The sequence below is a fragment of the Triticum aestivum genome, chromosome 3D (assembly GCF_018294505.1).
Source record: "Triticum aestivum cultivar Chinese Spring chromosome 3D, IWGSC CS RefSeq v2.1, whole genome shotgun sequence".
NCBI lineage: Eukaryota > Viridiplantae > Streptophyta > Magnoliopsida > Poales > Poaceae > Triticum > Triticum aestivum.
In genome coordinates this window covers 61,322,522-61,340,847 of record NC_057802.1, presented here as the reverse complement: position 1 = coordinate 61,340,847, position 18,326 = coordinate 61,322,522, and the positions used below count along the sequence as shown (strand labels likewise).

Sequence of the window (18,326 nt, the reverse complement as noted above, 5' to 3'; positions counted from 1 at the left end):
TACAGTTATGGTTCCGACCATGTTGTCCAGATCTAATATATCTGATGGGAATTCATTCCAGTGCCTCGTCTATTTTTGGCAAGGTTGAAGTATCTACTGTCATAGGTCAATGACCCGGTACTACTTCTATCATGTTCAACCTTCGAGTATTACCCCCTGGTATCTCAAAGATGTCTTGCCATTGCACCACATCTTACTAACTTTGTTGAAGTAATGTCTTTCCTTGTCGTAATCACTCTACGGGTTCTAGGTTGTTATCAACCGAGGACACCGACTAGTGAAATTATTCCGCACTACAAATCAAATACCCCTAGTATTTTTACGAGGAAATTCTGAACTCAATCTGGTCATTCCTAGACTATCGGCTGCATCCTGGTCTTGCTATCTTTGACCGTGCTACCTCATCTTTCTCTGGTGCATGGATTCTTCAGTGTGTGAGCACGACTTACGTCGAGCTTTCAACATCATGTTGCTTGTCTTGAAAGGCAACCTTGGTTCCGAGCTTGCATCTTATATTTTGATCCTATAACTTGCCACTACGTCATTCCCTTGCTTGTTGCCGTTGTTGTTTGATTGCATCCTCTCGAAACCTCCCGGCAAATGTGTCGGATCACCTTCAACACTTTGACTTCTTCCGAGATGTCAACTGTGTTCATGATGAGAAATACCATCCTTGCCCCTCGATGAATTGTGTTATCATCGACAACATTCTTGCCTCCCCCCAACACAAACGTGTTCATATTTTGTGTTGTATCTTGATTTCCCTGCTATCTAGCTTATGATATGTTCTACCTTGGAGTATTACCATCTTTTATGTCAAGAATGTCGTGAGGATTACTCCACCTCTTAAGAATTCTTGGTACAGTGATACTTCTCACCATCACCATTCTTTCTTGGTCCCCGTGTTGTTTCTAAACGAAATACTGACAAATGGTCTGTGATGTGTAAATTCTAAACTTCTAGCAACCCTATTGCTTTGAAGTTATTGGTCTATAGTTTCATTCTACATCTATGGCTTAATGAATCATCATTCGAACATTGATCGTGCTACCTAGCCCATATTTCGGGTGCACATTTCAACCAATGTTTGACTGTGTATGTTTTCCTCGAGCATACATCATCATATCATTTGATCTGACTAATTTTATCTCCATGTTCACATAATTGTGGAAACCCATCTTTTTGAAGTCTTGATGAATTGTCGTTGAGTTCATCAGCTACCTCCTTATCCCTTCATTGGTTTAATGATGAGCTTTTGTTTCGGAACTCGCTTCCGTAGTAAATTTCCCGAGAATCTTACAATGTCGTCTCGTCAATTTGTTTTGCACCTTTTCTTCTCAGGCATCCTGAGTCTGAGGTATCCAAACACCGATCATATCTGAATCTCGGTCATATATGATGGTTGGAACATTTTTCCAAGAGTTATAACACTGGTCTTTAATGACCCGGTAAGGTGATGATTCCCAGCACACCTGGCGGGATGACCTGTTGTTATAGTTTCCTTATTAGCAAGGTTATCCATTCTTCCATGAGAAAATTGTAAGACTTATTCTACAAGTTTTTCCCGATGGATCCTTCCTGTATCCAAATTCTCATCTTTGCTTGAAGACCATGTCAATGCTATCTCGAAACATGTCTGTGGTACTCCGATTTTCAATAAGAGCATTTGAAGAACAATGCTAAATTTTTTTTGTCCATTATCCAAACACCGTTGTATGGGTGATGTCATGAAATTTCTCTCCCCTTACCTAAAGGGTTTTTACTTCTATCCAATCATGGATATCATGCTCTGCTTGTCCTTGGGAAGGATATACCCCTGAAATATGTGTTTAAACACATTTTCCTTTCCATTGTTTTGTTTAATCTTTCTTGTGATCTATATGATCTAAGCAGTAATAATTTACTGCTTATGTAAACACCTCGATGTACAACTCTGTCAGTAAGACCGTGTTACTATTGTTGATGACATTTCGGTATCCACCGATGGACGAGAACTTTGCCTATTGGACCTTGGCCCGCAACGCCCACTTCGATTCCTCTTCTCGAAGAAGTTCTTTCAGCCTCATCTCCGCGTCAAGCTTGGCATGAAGCTCCGCGGCCGGCAGCACGGTTGTTTCTGCTTTTACATCTAGGGACTGAATAAGGGAAAGGAGCCTTTCCTTTTCGACCTTATAAATCCCGCTAAGATGCTTAGCCCACCCACGCAGGAAACTCCTCAAATGCCTAATCTTATTCTGCCAGCGCTGAAGAGCAGTCTTCCCTCCTAAATCCTTAGCCCATTCTCTGGCCACGAGATCAAGGAAGCCTTCTCGTTCAAACCAAGCCAGCTCAAAGGAGAACGCGTTTTTGTTTCCCAAGTGGGTGGCCTCACCAGAGTCCACAAATAACGGCGTGTGGTCAGAAATTCCACGGGACAAAGCCTGGACTGTTACTAGCGGGAACTTCTGTTCCCAATCGACACTAGCCAACACTCGATCCAACTTCTCATACGTCGGATTTGGCAGCGCGTTAGCCCAGGTGAATTTTCTACCCGAGAGCTCAATTTCTCTCAGGTCCAGACTTTCAATGATAGTATTGAACATGAACGACCATCTGTCGTCAAAGTTATCATTGTTCTTATCCTCACGCCTTCTAATTATATTGAAGTCACCCCCCACCAGGATAGGAAGCTGCTCGGAACCGCAAATCCGAACGAGATCAGCCAAGAACTCGGGCTTGAGTTCGGGCTGTGCGGCACCATATACCGCAACCAAAGCCCAATTAAACCCATCTTCCTTCGAACGCACCCGAAACTTGACTGCAAAGTCACCCATAACCACACTTCGAACCTCTAGCGCTTCGCATCTAACGCCGAGTAAGATGCCACCCGATCTCCCTATCGGTGGCAGGCAATGCCAATCAAAATCAATACCTCCCGACAAAGTATTTAGAAATTGTGGTGCAAAATTATCTCTACCAGTCTCCGATAGAGCGATAAAATCTAAACAATGCTCGACAGACGCCTCAGCAAGAAACCTTCTTTTAGCCAAGTCCTTTAGACCTCTGCTATTCCAAAAGATTCCTCTCATAGTTCATCATGGAATTTTTTAGCCGTACGAATCCTAGCACTCCTACGCACTGCGGACACCGGGTACACCTTCCTTTTCCACTTGCGCTTAGAGACATTTTGACTCTGCAACCGGTCCTCACAACCAGTCTCAGAAGGTGTAGCCAAAACCATCTCAGTAGAATCATCCTCTACATCCGCCGCAGGAATGGGCGGCATAAGATCCACACAAAAATTGTCGAGCGCCCTGACCCCCAGCGCATCAACCTCAGAATCACTCATGGGTTTAACCGCCGCAATATTACGAATCATCTCTAAGGCCCGCTCAGCCTCTAAATCCAGAAGATCATTAACAGAATTAGAGATTTCAGTGACATTACTACCTAGTGACACTCCTAATTGATTTGCATTTTCAACAATCTCATCATTGGAAAAATGCAGAATAGAATTAGAAGTATTGACCGACATACCAGTAGTGACCTCAACATCACGGAGCTTGGCCGCCCTCATGGCGCACCGCTGCTGTATGTCGTCCACATCCGGCTGAGTCTGGAGACGGCCACTTACCCGTCGCCCCTCAGACATCGGATCCTGAATCCCTCCAAACGCAATGACCTCCTCCCGAGAGATCCTGGTTGGGGTAAGGCCTCCTGCCTTTCCCCAACCGCTAGGCCGGCCCACCTGCACGGACTCCCCAGCAGACTCGCCAGGAAGTGGAAAGGCACTCACTGGGGCCTCAGACGTCTGGCGCGCCCCGCAGGACGGAGCCGACAGCGAGCGGGGTGAAGGGATCACATGGGTCGCCTGCCCAAACTCCCCACCCAGCACCGGAGAGGCCACCACCACAGGCGCCGCAGGAGAAGAGGGCTCCGGGGCCACCTGCCCCGAACCCTCTCCCAATGGCACAGCCACCACCAGCAGGGGGTAGACGCGACGGGAGGGGAAGAATCCGAGGCCACCTGCCCCAGACCCCTTCCCAACGAAGAGAAGGACACGGGTGCCACCTACCCGGAATCCCCTACATCAGCAGGAGAAGTGCAGCCCGAGGCCGCCTGCCCCGGGACTCCTCCCGACAAACCAGCCACGAACACCGGCGTCACGTCCTGAGGGAGTACAGCGTGCTGAGCACGAGAGGGAGTGGCCACCTGCCGACCCACCTCCTCCTCTCCCCAGACCGAGGTCGGCGAATCCCCCAGAACCCCAGGAATAGTGCAAACAGTATCCTCAAACCCCAAAGCAGGCAACGCGAGCTCAAAAGCCTCCTCGGACTCCACCCGATCACTCCACAGCCTCGGGGGTGCAGAAGAGGGTTCGAAGGACCCAAATCTCAGAGTCGTTGTAGGCACTGAGGAGGGTGGGGCTGCTCCATCCCCGGACGTCGCGGTCTCGGACCCCGGTCCCATGGACATCTGTCGTCCAGAGTCCTCGACCGGCGACTCCATTGCCCCCGCGCTGCCGTCACCCTCGTGCATATCCACGTCGGCCTCGTGAGACGCCGCAGCCAAAAGGCTCTCATCCTCAAACTCAATGACCAGATTATAAATCCTGCCTCGATAAGCCCACTTAACCACTTCCGGCACATACTCAATGTTCAGAATACTAACCAGAACCCGAGCAATCCCATGAGCTCTGGTGAACGCCATATCCACACGCTCAGGCTTCCCCACCAAAATGCCCAAGCTGGCCACAACCCGAGCATCCTGCAACGGCTTGGAGGGGCCCCCGGAGAATCACAACCACGCTTGAGTGAGCGGCTTACCCTGAGGCTCCACGCGCTTCCACTCCTGAAACTCAAGGATGCCATCAGTTCCCGGCACCTTACACATCCCAAAACTCAGCAACCTCTGCAGATCCTCCACGGAAGGAAACTCAACTCTGAACATCTTATCAGCGAGACTGACAAGGTCCCACTGGAACTCCCCAGGGGCCAGCTCCCGAAGCCTCTGCACAATCTGTGTCTCAGAGACCTCCCCTCTGGTGACCTTGACAATCCCCGTAGTCATGCTCGGGGTCTCATCAGCAACCTCTCGCTCATTCGGAGACTCAAAAAACGTTAGCTCAGCACAGTAAACTCCATACATCATGAGCGACGGTGCCTGATCTCGCAGTATCGGACAGTCCCCAGAGTCGTGTGCCAGCTTACCGCAGGTATCACATAACAGAGCCACACACTCCGCAATGAAGTGGCCCTTGTCTCCACATCGATAACAAAGCATCTTTTCCTTCTTGCGCGCCCACTTGGACGCCCTATCAGACTCAGCCCTGTCCGTCATCTCCACAGACACATCAGCCATGACCTCGTTCTCAGGAACCTGAACAGTAGCAAGAGCCGTCACCACCTCCATAGCGTGACCGGGCAGCACTGGCTCCTCGGCAGCCCCGTAATCTGTCATCTGCTCGACAACAACAGGTGGGGGCGGAGGACGTGGACGGTACCGGCCCCCTCGACCGCCCCGACCACCACGATGGCCACGGTACCCTCCTCGCTGCCGATGACCCGGATCCGAAGGCCCCTCAACGAAGCCACCGGTAGGACCCAAGAACGGCCTCTCAACCGAGCCATCGCTTTGCCATGCATAGCCACGCCCGCCACCCGTGGACGAAGAACCACGATGCTGGCCAGCCCCGTAGGCATCGTAGCCGTCATCCCCCCACTGACCCCGGGGCACAGCCACAGTACCGTTGGACTGCGACGACGGAGACGGGCGAGCAACGACGTGGGGTGGAGGAGCCGGTCTAGGCGTCGGACCCAAAGGCACGGGTGGCCTTGGTGGCGCGGCCCCCCGGCCCGCAGCTGCGACCGCAGCACCGCCTTGAGCCACCGGCCGAGGACCGGAGCCCGGTCCACCACGCCCGCCCGACCGGAGCCGGCGGCCTCCCCATGGGCGCTCCGTCAGCATAGCGCGCCGCATCAGGGCCACCCGACCCGCGTCCCGCAGCGGCCTTGGGGAGTGGCACGCCACCACGACCAGCACCCGACTCCGGCGCCGGCAGCGTGCCCCGGCCATTGCCTTGGCCCGGCGGCAGCACGCCCCTGCCATTGCCTTGGCCCGGCGGTGTCGCCCCAGAAGCCGACCAGCCCCGCTGGGCGCAGGCGGCCACTTCATGGGAGGAGGCGCGCCTCCAGAGCCAACCATTGCGCCGAGAGGGGGAATGCGGCGAGCCCGACCAGGTCCGGCAGTACGCAGGCGCGGCGCTCGACGAAGCAAAACCCTAGGGTGCGGCGACGGAGTAGGCGAAGACGATCGAAACGTGCATGCGCCCCTCCCCTCAGTATCGATTGGAACCAAGTCTGGCTGGGCCACATACCCACCAGACCTTGGCCCAACAATACTCACCGGCCCAACAGAATGCGGCTCAGCTCGGCCCAGGAGCAAATTCAAACGCTCCTGGCGAGCGCTTCTGATTTGGATCGCCGTGACTGCCGGCGACGATGCCGCGGTCACCTCCGACGCCGATCGAGAACTTCTCCGGCGAGCATTCTTACGTCTCTTGACCAAATTCCATGAATCCGGCCGAATGAGATCGAAAACAGTTAAATCTGGTAGACGTACCTTAGGCAAGGGGCCCTTCCACGGCCGGATCGCCGTCACCGCCGTTCTCCGGTGAACCACCCGGCGCAGCATCTCCTTGGTTTCTCCCGCATGAAGCCCGACCCTAGCCGGATCCTCGAGGGGCAAGACCTTGTCGACGGTGGAAGCGACCTCATCTTCTTCATACCCTACACCCAAGAACTCACACAACAGGTCGGAGGGCGTTGGAGTAGGCGGAGATGACGGCGCCGCATCCGCGTCTTCATCCCCCTCGTCCTCGTCTGCGTCGGCAAGGGCCCAGAACCGCCCCCCACCTGCCGCCGCTCGCCGGAGGGAGCAGACCGCGACCCTGCCGGGATCCCGGCGGCCGCCCTCCCCGTCTTCATTGTGTTCGTCAAATCAACAATGTCCACGACCGGGATCTGATGAACCTGCACGCAATGACCAACGATAACAACATAGTTATCCAAGGAAATCCGAAGACCTACCTCGATCTGATCGCCGTCTGGTAGATAATCGCCGGCCAACACATCGTTTTCCAAATCCAACAGAGCCATCCATCGCGACGATGGTGAGAAACGAAGACGCCCCACGATCCATGTGTCGGGATCCGTCTCGTCCGAAAACTGAACCTGCCACTGCCGCAGCCTCGGCAGATCTCCTGTGCTCCCACCACCCGTCCTCATGCCGGGATCCGCTCCCGCTGCTGCCGCAGTCCCCGCCCCTCCACCCGACGGCGCTGCCGCACGAGTAGAGAGAGAGAGAGAGAGCGCCGACGACGTCGGGATAGAGCGAGGATCCACCGCGCTAGACCGCGATGAGCCGCAGGCCGCGCTGGCGCCGGCCTCGACGGACGACCGTGTCTCGTCAGGCGGCGTCTCGTCGGGCGGCCTCATGTGACGGCGGAAACGGGTGGGTCCAATGATCTACTGCCTATACTTTACAGCAACTCTAACTAGGCGATTTACAGGGCCAAAGCCAAACAGCTTCATCATATCTGACGATGATGCTAGACTACTAGTACTCGTTAAACAGAAAAAAATAAATCCGGCGGGCAGTTTCAGACAGAAAAAGAATCAGCTAACAATATGGCAAGAATGGGCCAGGGTGCTCATCATCTCCTGGGCCGACCTGTCAAGTTCCTTGCTACAGTGGGCGTCGACGATGAGGAAGATGAAAGGGTTGTCGTTCTGTTAAACTCCTCCTTGTCCTCGCTGAACGCCTTCAGAAGCGTATCTTGCAGGTCGTGAAACCTCCTCTTCCTCTCGGAGGATGCATCTCTTCCGAGCGAAGCCAGCTCAGGTTCATCATCCATGATCTTGTCCAGCACATTTGAACAGCGCGGGAAGTAACGTTTGCCGAGTTCGACTGGTATAAACATTCAGATTGCAATTAGTCCAGATACATAAACTTGGTAAAATATCAGTTTATAAATTCCAAAAGGTTTATGCACAGCTAGGTCAACCGACACCCTCCCATACACAAGCAAGACTAGTTATTAGCAGTCCAACTGCCGATCAGCATTTTGTATGTCTATGGTCATTTAGTCTAAGCATATAGCCTTCAGTTTTGCAAAGAGCACAAAAGGGCCAAATTGTCCATCATTGGCAAACTGATTGTAAGCCAAGTATTATTCTCTTCTGTTTGATGTGCAAGATCATATAATCTTTCAAGGCATTCGGCAGTAGACCTATTATTAGCAGGGGAGGGGATAAAATCTGAGATTTCAACTTCAGCTACACCAGCTTTCTTATTGAGAATGCTAAAGAAACAAATGTTTTTTCGAAAATCAAGAAATCGTCAATATTATTAGAATGACAATACAAATAATATAGAAGCGTTCTGGTTTTACAAAGACAAGCTGTGCCTCACCTGTTTTGGAGAGAGCTCTCATCCGAGCTAAGTGTTCATCCTTCATTTTGGTAGGAGTTCCATTTAGATCAATGGCAACTAGATGACCAAGGGCAAATTCCGAAGTACCATCAACTTGAGCAATGTCCGTTGCTACTCTTGCCTCCACTGGAAACAATATCCTCGACAACGCAACTACATAGCATGAAAATAATTGTGTGAATACACAACTTCCAAGAGAAGAAAAAAAGGTGTGCATTGGCTAGTTGCCTATGGAGAACTTCACCCCACATGAAACACCACCAAGTGCGTGCAGACCATACAAAACAGACAATTTTCAAAGATTCAAGCAAAAGTGCAACACTACATGATTTATAGATGAATATTACCTCGGTTTTCAAGGTACAATAACCTTCCACGAAGAACGTCACCATCCAATGCAAGAGAAACATATGCTTTTCCAAAGTGTGAATCCCTTCTTTCAGCTTGCTCCAGTATCTCAATGCATAATTTATCATTAGGATACGGCTTTCCTTCTCCAGTATTCGCAAAATAATCCCCATGTTTTGTGAGTCTCTTTGAGATATGAACTGCTTTTCTTCCATCAAATGTAAAATCGGAAGGCCGAGCGCCTTTGGTTAAAAGGGAGACAATGATTTTAGGATCCTTCCGTCTGGCGGCAATGTGAAGAACAGTGTAACCTCTTGGGTTTCTGAGACTAACATCTGCAAGTGCAATGTCCAGAAGTTCTGTTGTAATTTTTGAGTCACAGTGTTCTACAGCATAATGGAGCGCAAATGCATCATCAAGATTGGTCTGCCCTTCCTTGATCAGAATCCTTACTAGCTCCACATCATCGGAATCAAGGGCTCTGAGTATCCTTCTTACATGTTTGTTAGGAAAGCCCATGTCCTCGGATGAAGCTAATCCAAAACTTAGCCGTAAGTCAGTAATTTGCTTAACAACATCTGGAGGCAATACTTTCTCAAGAGTAATCATGTCAAGATTTGACTGGACTACCATCTCAAGGCATCTCTCGAGCAGTTTCCCGCAAGATTTTTTGCATAAGTTTGCAACAGACAAGATCAGTGGAAGGTTATCCACTTCAACCTTATGAAGGACATCAAGGAGATCCCGCTGCATGCAAAGAGGCGAATTATTTTCTTATTAGTAGGTGAAACTTTAGCTACGATAGAAGAACATTACTCAGCTAGTTACATTTTATGACGATAGTGGGCAGCCTTAGTAAATAATACTCCCTCCGTCCCAAAATAAGTGTCTCAATTTTATACTAACTTTAGTATAAAGTTGTACTAAAGTTGACACACTTATTTTGGGACGGGGGAGTAGTACGGGATGTCAGCCGGGTCCCGTTTAATCCCATTTAAACCCACTATATAATCTAACAGTTTAAATTTTGTTTTCTTTTCCGGGAAAATGAACTATGGAGCTAGGTAAAGCTAACTAAAGGGGACTTGCGGACACCATTTATTTGCCATTTACATCCCGTACAACCTACATCCGTATCTAAACAAATCTAAGACAAGTAATATGGGATGGTGGGAGTAGTATAGAACAAATCAAATTGCAATATGATGTCTCAGGTAGTGAAAGCTTGTTTTGAAGATTCATAGAGTTAAAATAAGGAACTACCATCCTTTTGGAATAAATAAATAAATAAGGAACTACACTAGTGTGATTTTCTTTTTCTACGAAGATAATAGTTACCGTTAGAAAATAACTGGGTTTTAGTTCAAACTCAACCACGTCAGTCATTTCCGAATGGAGGAAGTATATCTCAAATACACTTGGCCTCTACAACAACATGATATCAAGAGCTAGTTGAGAAATCAAGGATGCACAAACCCAAAGTATTACACAAAAGAAATAAAGAAAAGGATCCGCAGAAGTCAAGCCAAGGCAAACTATCCGCTGCAGCAAAACATCAAAGACCAACACACCATCGTTGGCAACACCCAAACTACGAGTAAGGTACCCAACAACGATACCTTATGCAACCACTTCCTACCATTTTCTTTTTTGCAAAGGAGGATGTACCCCCGGCCTCTGCATCTGGGCGATGCATGCAACTATTTTATTAATTATTCACAAAGACCTTACAAAGTAATACATCCTTTGTAATACATCAGTATGTCTGAAGCCACCATCTTGGCAACACGTGTTGCTACTCCTATCCCCTTGATGAAGGGGTGCCAAATGTCCGAGCCTAATACCAAACAAACATCGCACCAAAGCCTAACATCTAAAGCCAGATGCCCCAACCTGGACTGGGTCACACACCGGTCCAGCACACTCATAGTGGGCACCACATGCGCACACTGCAAGGCCCGTCACCACCATCTTCCACCGATCCATCTTCAGAGCAGAAACTGACGCATCGACTGCGCGAGGCCTCTCTGCCATCAACGCCACCACGACGCCAGACAACGTCATCCTCCTGCGCGAGTCCATCGTCACACGTCGGACACTGAATTTCCAGGGCGCCATGCTGTCGAGATCTGCGTGTAGGATGAAGCACCGCTCCACCAAAAATGTCGTCCACTAGTCCCTCGAGCCCATGTACACCTCCAAGAATGACGCCCCCAAGGGGTAAACGACACAAGAGCGCCACCGTCTTCCGATCTACCGATCTAGGGTTTCCCCCGGAGGTAGCAGATAGTGGAATAGAACTTCTCCATGGCGATGCCTTCAACAAGGGAACGACACCGTACAGCGCCGCCATCGCCGGCCTTGGCATCTAGCGGAGAGCAGGGTTTCACCCAGATCTGTTCGAAGAACTCCATCCAACTTCTTGTGCACGGATCGCCGCCTTCTCTGTCGGGCACTGGACCACAAGGATCCAGCCGCCTGACCGGCCGCGGCACCACCACGGTGCCAAAGCAGCCGACTTTGTCAGGCCTAGCACGCCAACCTGCCGTCGCGTACCAGATTCGTCGGCCCGCTAAAGCCCATCTGGGCCCGGCGAGATCCGAGACTCCGGTCGCCGCCACAGGGGCGCCTCCGCCGCGGGAAGGCCGCGCTGCCGCTGTCGCTGCCGCCACGTCCGCCGCCGGGCTCCCGCGGCACCGCGCCGCCGAATCACCATAGACCATGTCACCGCCGCCAGAAGAAGACGCCACCGCGTGCGAGGGAGAAGACCCCGCCGCCGCCGTCACAGCCCACAGCCCGGGCTTCGCCGGCGTGAACTCGGGCGGCGGCGGGAGGGATAGATCGGAGAGAGGTGGCTGAGGGCCGGCGGTGCGATCTCCCCCCGTGTCGCCTAGGGTTGGCGACGCGGGGGTCAGGGGATCGGGAGGGGGGGGGGATATTCTTTGGTTCCTCATGTTCTGGCCTCAACGTGAAGACATATGTCCAACCACTTCCTACCATGGAGAAGGGAACGAAGCATGAGCGAACGAAGGATGCAAAAACCCAAGTGGTCGTCACCGCATCCTTCCTAACTCATCCTTCCTAGCATCCTTCCTAACTGAGCGTGGTCGTCACCGCCTATGTGGTAGGATGCAGTGAAAACTTATGATCTGGCCTTGTTGAAGGCATTATCTGCAGATTGCTTGTTTTGAAGATTCACAGTTATCATCCGATTTTGTGTGTCTATGTTGCATTGACTTATAGTTCTTTAGTATAGATATAAAACAATTACTCAGTATGATTTGATCTTATAATCTTTTTCTTAAAACATCACATCTCAATTAGTTTTCTTCGATTATTTTGTGTGAATCTTTTCTTTTGCCAATCACCTCTTAGTCACTCCCACCATAGCTTGTTGGTTTTATCCTGCCCATGTAGTTTTGATAAATTCATATCAGAGCCATAGTCTCTGAATCTTTAACTAGTTTAGCACATTGCATTAAAGGTGTGATAGCAGTATTCTGACCATTGGCAAAGGGGAAAGGGAGATGCAGACCTGGAAGAGGCTGGTGAGCTCGGGGACCTGGAATGTGAAGGCAACAAAGAGAACCTGCACCTTGAAGGAGACGGTGGGGTGGCAGCCGAGGTGCGCACAACCGTTCTCGTCGGCACATATGTACGCCGACTCGGGAAGGTCTCCGACACGGCCACTGTACAGGTACAAGAGTACCAGTAACAGCGCATCGTACTCGACCTTCACTTCCTTGCCTAGAAATTCTTGGAGGTCCATCCTGTTGCCCTCCGCACTGCCCTCAGATGCACCATATTGATTATTGTGGCGGGTGAAGATCGCACGAAGGTAGGGACTCCGCACGGAGAGCATGTAGGGGTCCACATGAAGTTTGGTACCAGCAGGCGAGCCTGGGACAACGATGCGAACGATGGATGCCTGTGGAGAAATGTGTTCTGCATGCAACAACACCAAGTGCAACCCCATAGAAAACAGAATTAAAAAAAAATCTTCAGCAACAATAAACAACTTGTAGATGAAGATTACCTCCGTTTTTTAGGTACAACAACTTCAACTTTCCACATAGACAGTCACCCGCAATTGCAAGAGAGACCAATGCTAGATCCTGTCTTTCAGCTTGCTCCAAAATCTCAATACATAGTGTATTTTTTGGAGGTTGTTTTCCTCGTTCACTAACCCCATTTGAAGTCTGACAGTTAGAAGGGAGAAGATAAGAGCTCTTTTAAGATGGTGCTAAACAGATATGAGTAACAACATCCATGATTGATCCGTAATATTACTATTACCTCTTGTGGGGTAAGAAGTTGTCAATGATTATGTGAGGCTAGTAATAGTATGGACTTTTCACTTCCATAAATAAGGAAATAAATTATAGAGCCATCAAAACATGAAGGCAAGGAAGGGCATACAAAAAATACACATGTAAGCTAGCTATATTTTCATTTTAACGAATATACATAGCACAAATGAAAATCTCATCTTGGAAAGAGAAATCTAAATCTATCAAGAATGTTTCCTATTTATTTTATTGTACTTACCGTATTTGTATAGTCAAAATTGCCCTCCATTAATCGATGGCTAGGATTAAATCACCTCTTACCAAGGTAAAAGGGAGAGTCTTAAAACTTCTCAGAAGATAAATACAACTTTGACATCGAAAATCTAAAATGCACAACTCTGACTACTAGTTTATATTGAAATATATTTATAAACCCAAAAGAAATAATACATCGTGGAAGTATATGTTCTGAGACAAATTTGTTCGTGCGACTTCCAAACAGTATTTAATTTCTTAGAGATAGAATCCGGCCGGGTTTACAAGACACATTTTGTTTGTCCTAAGTCAAAACTTGTTAACGATGTTTTTTCTCGATAAATCCAGTCAAACTTATAAAAGTTTAACTTGGGACAAATGAATCGTGCCTTTTTTATGGGTAAAACAAATTGTGCTTGTAAATCTTACCAGAGGGACTAATAGATTTTTTTAGTAATTTGCATGACAAAGTAGAGGGAGCAACATCCATTGCGATTAGTGAGGATCACTTCTGTATGTATACGGTTAGCTCTGTACAAACTTATATCTTAACATGAAGACACAAGGTTGCTACTGATATATGCGAACTTACTTCCTTATGTTGTACTACATGCTTAATTACCTTTGTATTCGAATTTAATTGAGCAGTAGCTTTTCATATTTCCAGTAACTTGTTAGTAAATCAGTATCTACCTGGACCGTAATAACCATTTTTATAGTAAATTTAATGTCTATCACAACATTCTTTAACAGTACCTCACTTGTTCTGGTTGTACGTTTGGGGAGCAATTTAATGTATATCTACCGGGACCGTAATAACCATTTTTAGTAAATTTCTTCATATTGATATTACCTTCATCAACGTTGTACAAAGATACATAAAAGTAGTCCTTGTTGGAGTAAGACAGGTACCAAAAGTAAAAAATAGTTAATTGATTTGAGATTTTTGTAGGAAAAGCAATCCTAGCAATACCAAAATGCGAACTGCATATGACCAAAGACAACATGATACAACGAGTGAAACAGGTGACCACCTACAGCTATATATGTGCCTAGGGCTTCAACTCTTACGGGGACCTAATAAAAGGCTCTAAAAGTTTCAGCAGCCAAGATAGTTTTGTCTTTTGAAAAGAGTGGTACAGCCCTCGGCCTCTACATCGAGTGATGTACACAGCATACCAGCCAACATAGTTGATGGCCAACAGCTATAATCTGCTTGCTATTCTCGATAATTAATGGATTTAGTAGTGATATTTTGTAGTGTTTCTAACATTGTAGAGACATATATCAAAATACAAAGGTTTGTGCACTTAGGGGGTTATAAATTATGATGATATCTCTTTTTAAAAGAACAAGAAAGAGTAACAGATAGTACATGTTCCACAAATGCATTCCCCTTGAGTGATTGTACCTGATGTGCTGATGACGTTGCCTCATTGCTAATCCTACAATCTGAACTTTCTAGTCCTTTAAGCATCTTGATAATTTTTGCTGTTGTAGGCCTTTTGGACCACTCAGGATTAACACAGATTAGACCTATTTGAATGCATCGTTTAATTTGTTGGCAATCTATTTCTAGCTTTGTGTACCCCTGTGCTTTCTCCAATGTGTTTCTCCATTTTTTAAGTACCTGTGAAATCAGAACAAGAATCAGAATGTCGGTAATGCAAAGATAAAATGAAACATAGTCTCCTAAAATGGAATCAAACTGAGAAAGCTGAAACAGAATTCCCATATATGCTCAATAAAGCCCTCGGAAGATGTTCCCGCAACACTTGGGTAGTCCCTGTGTCCCGTTATTAGCTCCATGATAATCACACCCAAACTAAATATGTCTGTCTTAGGTGTGATTGTACCTTCATCGATGTATTCTGGTGCCATGTAGCCTCTGCATGCACATCATGCATAAATATTGTGGTGCTAAAGAGACTAGAAAAACAAATTTTGCCGATGAACTGGAAGGAAGGGACTATAAAGAGGCACTAAACTTACAATGTACCAAAACGATTTGGAGTGAACATAGTTTGATATTGATCAAGCAGTCTTGACAGCCCAAAATCTGTAAGTTTTGGTGCCAAATTGTTGTCAAGCAATACGTTCGCAGGCTTAAGGTCCAAGTGAAGAACAGACTTGTCAATTTGCTCGTGAAGGTAGTGCAAACCATTGCAAATCCCCTCAATTATTTTGTAGCACGTGTGCCAATCAAGTTGGGATGATCCATCTGCATTTGGTACCAAAAAGAGAGCATTTGTCAGATGTTATCTGAAAGCCTATTGTTGTTTTTTTGCGGGTGAAAAATCTATTGTTGTGGTGGTCTTGTGGACATGGGTCCACTAGGAGGTTGTGGGTGAGGAGTCCATGAGAGAGAAGAATATTAGTAATAGTTTAGAAAAAAAAAGTATTCCCTCCGTCCCATAATATAAACGTTTTTGCAAGCTAATTGGATTATGGAAATGTTATGTACGATAGTGCATGGCCCACCCAGGGCCAAGTTAGTTACGACATCTACAGTGTATATGGAAAAAACTGCCCATAAGCAAAAAGGCACTCTTATGGGCTGTCCATATACACGGTAGGGATTGTCCACAAAGAAAAAAAACATAAGGGCATCTCCAACACAGACCCCTAAAACTGCGTCAAGATGACACTCTACCGCTGAGTTATATCCCTTCCTCGTCCCATCAAGAAAGAGAATTAACGAGTCCTACGGCAAAGGGGCGAGAAACTCAAGGCCACTCTTCCTCCAGGCTTTCTTTCCGCACTATTATGGATAGTTAAATAACGTTACAACCTAGGATAATAAGCTCATGAGCTTGGTCTTACTTCATCCTAGACGAAAGAAGACTTCCATATCCAAGTTTAGCTCAGATCGTATCCGTCCGCAGACGCATGGGTCGCCTCCACGGACAATGATACGGGAGCCGGCCATCCAACCATGCCCGCATACCTTTCAATCGGATTTGAACAAACCGGATGATTTTCATATAAACAAGACGAAAATCATTACATTTCCGACATATTTCAACTAAACTATAGCGAACTAGGTTATTCAACTTAGTCTAAATGATCGCCGTCCATGGCGGCAACCATTTCCCAAGACATGTCTTCCCCATGTCCGGCAGCAATTCAGCCGGCCCTGAGCCCCAAGAAGTGAAGCTTAAACGGGAGGGGAAGAGTAGTGGCCTCCGCTAAGCTCCGGGCAAGCTTACCGACTGTGAGGCCCGACAAGACGTTGGCAGTGGCCTTATTGGAACTCAAGCGGCGGCGTCCTCCCAATGTTCTACTTTTCCTCGCTGTCGACGGGGTTGTACATGGATGAGTCATCCTTGTTGCCGTGGCGGCAGGGCACGAAAGGTGGCGGCGGAATGGCTGACGCGGAGTTGACGACGTCCTCAGTCTCGTTGTCAAATTCCTTCGCCGTTGCATCGATTGCTGCGAACATGGCATCTCTCTCTGCCCAAAGGACTCACATCCACCATCGCTCGCGGCGGATCTCGCGGGCGCTACAGTAAGACAGGATCAGCATGTGCTGGTCATCCGGGAGCACCGGACTGTCTACCACCATGGTCGTGACGGCATTTTCGTTCGTCTGGTCACCGACGATTTCTTCTTCCGCGAGTCGGTGCTTGTCGAGGAGCCGTAGGTTGTGCCTTTGGTCCTGTTACGCCTGCCGGAACGCCTCCTCCTGCTCTTTCATCTCATATCGGTGTAGTGCGCCCGTGCTTGCCCCAACGTGATGTCGGCATGGACCGGCGAGGGCGGTGGCACCGACTCGTCAGCCTCGCTGCCCTTCGGAGAGCTAGCCAGCAAGCCAGCCTGTATCTGGCTGGCTTGGCAGGCCTGCCAACCGGCAGCAGTGCCTACATCTCCTACTTCTATTCGGTGGAGAGGCTATCCCACAGTGCTTTCGAGCTCGAGGCCATGGCAGGCATGGTGCAAAGAGGAGATCGGGAGCGGAGGTGAGGTGTGGATCGTGTCGAGGGCCCGGCCACGTATAAATAGCGGGTGCCGGTCAGGCCAACCGCGCCACGTATTAATGCCGGCAGGTGGACGGACGGGTGGCGTTTCCATGCAGGCACCAAAGTGTTGGAAATATGCCCTAGAGGCAATAATATTATTTTATTTTATTTTCATTTTCATAATTAAAGAGTTTTTATTTCATGCTATAACTGTTATGATTGTGCAATATGCGATTTAGTGGAAAACTCATATGCATGTGTGGAATGATAAACGGTAAAGAATACATTCCGGGTCCTGCCTCTAAGACTAGCTCAAGTGTTGCTGGTGATCGTGTTTTCCGGATCTCGGGATATCGTTAAGTGTAAGGATAGTCCTGAAACAACATTGAGAGTATGACGTTAGAAATATGATTATATTGAATCGACCCAATCTGGTTTCTTATACTTTGAGATAATATCGTCTGAAATCAATTGTTATAACATAGAGTGTTAGCATGTGTTTTAGTTCCTCAGACAATGAGAGCATCGTAGTCACTTCCTACCGTATGGTGTACTTTGGGTTGCTCAAACGTCATCCATAACACGGTGGTCATAACGATGACTTACAGGTTCATCGAAAAGTTTGATAAGGGACTGTATAGCTCAAGAAGGATTTGCTCCTCCAATGATGGAGGGATATTCTTAGGGCCCTCTCGGTGTGACGGCATCCATAATCATCTATTAGACACAGGTGACTATGTCACGGGGATGTCGGAACACTTCAACGAGAAAGAAGAACAAAACCGGTAATGAGATCAACGGATAGTGAGCATGTGTATGACTCAGGAGGATACCAATGCATCCCGAGTTTTGTAAAGTATCGGGAAGCAAAGGGAACATCACAATATAACCAAAGGTTTACTCGAATGTCATTCGCGTAATCATAGGGATCGATATGGACGTCCATGGTTCCGCTACCGGTCATTGAACGAAGGGTTTCGTTCATGTCTTGATTTACCGAACC

The 18,326-nt window shown here is 48.1% G+C and overlaps 1 protein-coding gene across 2 annotated transcripts; it reads right to left on the bottom strand.

Moving 5' to 3' along the window:
- Positions 1-7,589: 7,589 nt before the first annotated feature.
- LOC123077415 (BTB/POZ domain and ankyrin repeat-containing protein NPR1) lies at positions 7,590-15,585 on the bottom strand. 2 transcript variants are annotated; one of them, XM_044499689.1, is made up of 8 exons: positions 15,357-15,585; positions 15,221-15,252; positions 14,776-14,994; positions 12,857-13,019; positions 12,356-12,765; positions 8,820-9,567; positions 8,452-8,625; positions 7,590-7,947 (listed from the first exon to the last, which is right to left on the bottom strand). In XM_044499689.1, exons 2-8 carry the CDS (start codon positions 15,224-15,226, stop codon positions 7,694-7,696), a joined length of 1,974 nt encoding a protein of 657 aa, XP_044355624.1. In that variant the 5' UTR covers positions 15,227-15,252; positions 15,357-15,585; the 3' UTR covers positions 7,590-7,693. The 2 variants fall into 2 exon arrangements, with proteins under 2 accessions (XP_044355624.1, XP_044355623.1); XM_044499688.1 differs by having other exon boundaries at positions 14,776-15,252; positions 15,357-15,574.
- Positions 15,586-18,326: the final 2,741 nt, after the last annotated feature.

What these genes read in the sequence shown, in the direction of transcription:
- LOC123077415 (XM_044499688.1), bottom strand. Translation starts at nt 15,099, where the DNA reads ATGGGAATTCTGTTTCAGCTTTCTCAGTTTGATTCCATTTTAGGAGAC. An exon ending in GTTGTACCTAAAAAACGGAG is followed by an intron (nt 12,766 to 12,856) that starts GTAATCTTCATC and finishes TGTTGCATGCAG; the next exon opens with AACACATTTCTCCACAGGCA. An exon ending in GAGAGCTCTCTCCAAAACAG is followed by an intron (nt 7,948 to 8,451) that starts GTGAGGCACAGC and finishes TGTTTATACCAG; the next exon opens with TCGAACTCGGCAAACGTTAC.